Here is a 4,568-nt window from a genome sequence, read left to right as displayed (position 1 = left end):
AGGTAATTAGCTATGTTTAGCTAACTAAATCTAATTTATAAACTAAATTATTGTTTGATTTTTCAAATTGTCATATTTGACTAGATTTTTTTTAATTATAAGCTACTTAAAAAAACTATCAAAATTAGCCTTTCAACGTATTTATTAAGTTTATTTTAGAAGTATATGACCTCGATATACCACAATACACATGTAGTCTAAACTTTAAAGTTTTTGTTTATTAAAACCATGAATAATATTCGATTTCTCTTATAATATCAAATCATTTTTTAAATATTTTTTATGTTATTTCATAATTTTTCACGTAGCTTTTACAATTACCAATTTCTGTTAATTTGTTTGTAAAGATAGCCGTAGTGTTTCCACAATGTATCTAGGTGGACATGGCATTTATATTGTTGGTTGGGACTCTTGAAAAGTGGATCAACATCGACATTAAACACATGTAATGATTAAGACATGCTTGGATTGTTGGTGGGATGGGACAATAACACAACTACACAAGTGACAAGTCACAAGTTCGGGCTGTCAATCAGGACTACAAATCCCCGAAGATTAGACAATGTCTTATCCGGAGGAGAAGCTGTGTAAGTTAATAAGTGGCTTCGGATCAGAAATACTTACATGTGATGATACTGTATCCAAGTCATCGGCTTCATCCAAATACTTTATATACAATTTTATCATAAACAATACTTTTAAATTTTCCATAATTATTTTATTCTTTTTCCGGATGAAGGTAGAAAAAGTTGTTACGTAATCTACCTGTGTTAGGTAGAAGTAGAACTCTTTGGTGGTGGCTTTATCCCTTCTTCCCCCACAGGCACTCACAAACCAAAAATGACCGCTACTCTCTTCGTTTTTGTCGTCACGGAATAGTTTTACAGGGCCCACTCATTCTATCAAATTCGTGAGCCATGCCTGACTTCTGGCGAAGTTTCAATTCTATTTAATCCCTCCCGCCTCGTCTCTTCGACTATTCTCTGCACTTTAATTCCAACAAAACATGATGATGCACAGACTGGTGAGATTAAGATCAATAGCTAAATCTTCCTCTCAACACCGAGGCGGAGTTGCGGCGTTATTTTCAACTGCTATGCTGTTCGATGATACTCAAATACAGGTTTCCTATATTTTATTTCTAGGATTAATGCTGGATTTTTTTTTCTGTTATCTATGCTGCTTTAGATTGCGTGTAGTTGGCTCACTCACTCATTCACTCGTTCCAGAGTTTTGCTAGTTCAAATGCCTGTTTTGCATCATTGACATGGAGATTTAAGTCTCCGGTTTTTAATAACTGTTACAATTGAATGCGTTTGCTTCGTACAATAACTAATCGTTTTTCCATTCAAAACACTGATATATTTGGGGATTGGTTTTAAGGGTTTTTGGTATTTGGTAATGGTTATTGGTCAGAATCGGTTTGTTTAGGCATATCCGCCTTTTTGAGTAATTTCTGCATTTTAGGCTTTTTGCTAGCAGTTCGTTTGCTAGGTCTTCCACTTTTTCATATAGCTTGAGGGGTCTGATTTGCAGAAAATTTACAAAATAGACAAGTCAAAGCATCAACATCAACACCTCGAGTATTAATTATTGATTTTTCTTACTTTAACCCCTGTTTGTAGGGTTTTGAGAATTTTGAAGGATACTGACTTTATTGTTGTTTAATCTCAATATCTTTACACTCTGCCTCCTTCAACTACCATTTCTTCCTTGTAAAGGCAAACTTGATTCTTTCCTGACTATATATTGCAATGATGGCAGTTCAAAGAAAGTGTTGCACAATTTGCCCAAGAACATATTGCTCCTCATGCGTCAACAATAGACAAAACAAATAATTTCCCACAGGTTTGAAAACAAATCTTGTATTGATTTTATATTTTTATTCAATAATTTCTTATAAAAAATGACTCTGTTTCATGTTATGTTCCAGGAAGTTAACTTATGGAAACTAATGGGGGACTTCAATCTTCATGGAATTACTGCTCCAGGTAGATCTTCACCTTCTACTTCTCTCCATTTCTTGTTAATTCTCATTTTTTTTAATATATAAAACAGTTGGAAAATTAATCTTGTTTTTGTAGTTGAATATGGAGGATTAGGTTTAGGTTATTTATATCACTGCATAGCTTTGGAGGAGATTAGTCGTGCATCAGGATCAGTTGGATTATCCTTTGGTGCCCATTCTAATCTTTGTATTAATCAATTGGTAACACCAAAAAACTCTACACTTGTAAATCTTGTAAAACACTTGACACATGTTTAACATAACAAGTTTGTTAATCTTGTAGGTGAGAAACGGAAATGCTGCACAAAAGGAGAAATATTTACCCAAGGTTTTATTTTATAAAAAAAACTAATTGTCCAGTGAATGTGAATCTTGTTTTATGTATTGTTGTTTCATGAATCCATTTCAACTTCTTTCTTTCTTTCTTGTAGTTAATTAGTGGGGATCATATTGGAGCTCTTGCAATGAGTGAACCTAATGGTACTTTTTATAATTTTCCATTTTTTTTAATTATCTTTAAGTCTCTACTTGTGAATTAATTATATCTTTTTTTTTTTCTTTTTTGTAATATCAACAGCTGGTTCAGATGTTGTTGGAATGAAATGTAAAGCTGAACGTGTTGATGGTGGTTATGTTTTAAATGGGAACAAGATGTGGTGCACCAATGGTCCAACTGCTCAAACTCTGGTAATCTCATCTTAACTTTTAAAATAAAATATCCAGAAATTTGAGTATATTTTAAAGATATTGACTTTGTTTATGTATATTTGTTGACTTGTTACTTGGTCAACATTAGGTGGTTTATGCTAAAACAGATGTAGCTGCTCGTTCTAAAGGGATAACAGCATTTATTATTGAGAAAGGAATGCCTGGGTACATTTTCTGTTCATCTGAATGACTTTATGGGCAAAATTGTCTTAAACTTTTTGTTTATATATTTGTTGACTTATTACAGGTTTAGTACTGCTCAAAAGTTGGACAAACTTGGAATGCGAGGAAGTGATACGTATGTCCATGTTTTATTTATTTCATTAAATAATAAATAATCATATACTTCTCTAATTAAAAAAAAAAAAAAAACATAATCTAACTACCCGATTCTTACAAATATCAGATGCGAGCTTGTTTTTGATAACTGCTTTGTTCCTAACGAAAATGTTCTTGGTGAAGAGGGAAAAGGTAAAAATTTAGTTTTTTCATATCTCCAAAAAAAAAAAAAAAACCTAAAAATTTGATGATGTATTGATTTCAGGAGTTTATGTGTTGATGTCGGGGTTAGATTTAGAGAGACTTGTACTCTCGGGTGGACCAATTGGGATCATGCAAGCATGTCTTGATGTTGTTCTTCCGTATGTTCGCCAAAGAGAACAATTTGGACGCCCAATTGGAGAGTTTCAATTAATGGAGGGGAAAATTGCAGATATGTATACTTCTCTCCAGTCTTCAAGGTCAAAATCGTCATTTCCATTTCTAAATCCGAATTATTCCACCACTTACTTTTTACTAACAATATCTATCTTTTAACAGATCGTATACGTATTCTGTTGCTAGACAATGTGACAACGGAATACTTGTTCCAAAGGTACATTTTCTTACTTTAAGGGTGGTGCATTGTGCATTAGCAGTTGTACATAGTTAATTTTTGGTTTTACAGGATTGTGCGGGTGTTATACTACTTGCTGCTGAACGAGCTACACAGGTTGCACTTCAGGTGAGGGAAATTTGTGAAAATTTGATTTATTTATTTATTTAATGATTTTATTTGTAAAATTTTATTTTTGTGTTTTTGGCAGGCGATTCAGTGTTTGGGTGGGAATGGGTATGTGAATGAGTATCCGACTGGTCGACTTCTACGGGATGCTAAATTATATGAGATTGGTGCGGGAACGAGTGAGATTAGAAGAATAATTGTTGGACGTGAGCTCTTTAAGGAACAATGAGAAATCAATATTTTTTTCTTTTGTTATTTATTTAATCGTCACGTGTATAACTTTTTTAATGCATGGAGAGTCTAATTCATTACATGACAAAAATAAAAACCAAAAATCATTGATCGGAATTTGCAACCATACGTTGTTATAGGACCAAGCTATTTTACATGTCATGGGTTAAATGATTATTTATGTGATGATATTTCACTTTTTTTTATCGGTTTATGCACCTAAAAAGCGTTGTACAATTTTTATTTTGTCTAAAGAACTACCTACTTTATTACATAAAAGAAAAAAAATGATAAGGCATTATGCTTATATTTTTCTTGAACGGCCAAAATTATACCATTAAAGCAAAGGACAAAACAAACCAAGCACAAAAGATGGGAAATAGGACCAATTCTATTCTGTCCTAAATGCCAAGGCCCAACAATGCATCATTTTGATATTTATATATGAGATGAGTTCGGCAAAATTAGCTGGTAGCGGGTGACGGATAGCTTGTAACTTAAAACGTTTTATTAAACGCTACATGAAGTAGCATTTGAATTTGGAGCGTTTTGTTTAAACTAAATGCTAGCAGCTTGTAGTGTCAAATAAAACTTTCTGTTCAAAACGGAGCTTTTTGT

General features: G+C 32.9%; 1 protein-coding gene across 1 annotated transcript; it reads left to right on the top strand.

Moving 5' to 3' along the window:
- Positions 1–751: 751 nt before the first annotated feature.
- On the top strand, positions 752–4,067 carry LOC111899862 (isovaleryl-CoA dehydrogenase, mitochondrial). The gene is made up of 14 exons (XM_023895736.3): positions 752–1,123; positions 1,765–1,848; positions 1,934–1,991; positions 2,085–2,209; positions 2,292–2,336; positions 2,440–2,488; positions 2,586–2,695; positions 2,805–2,881; positions 2,964–3,014; positions 3,123–3,187; positions 3,261–3,456; positions 3,536–3,590; positions 3,663–3,719; positions 3,802–4,067. Exons 1-14 carry the CDS (start codon positions 1,007–1,009, stop codon positions 3,946–3,948), a joined length of 1,236 nt encoding a protein of 411 aa, XP_023751504.1. The 5' UTR covers positions 752–1,006; the 3' UTR covers positions 3,949–4,067.
- Positions 4,068–4,568: the final 501 nt, after the last annotated feature.

This window comes from Lactuca sativa, chromosome 2 (genome assembly GCF_002870075.4).
Source record: "Lactuca sativa cultivar Salinas chromosome 2, Lsat_Salinas_v11, whole genome shotgun sequence".
Lineage (NCBI taxonomy): Eukaryota > Viridiplantae > Streptophyta > Magnoliopsida > Asterales > Asteraceae > Lactuca > Lactuca sativa.
This window is presented reverse-complemented; position numbering and strand designations above follow the sequence as displayed.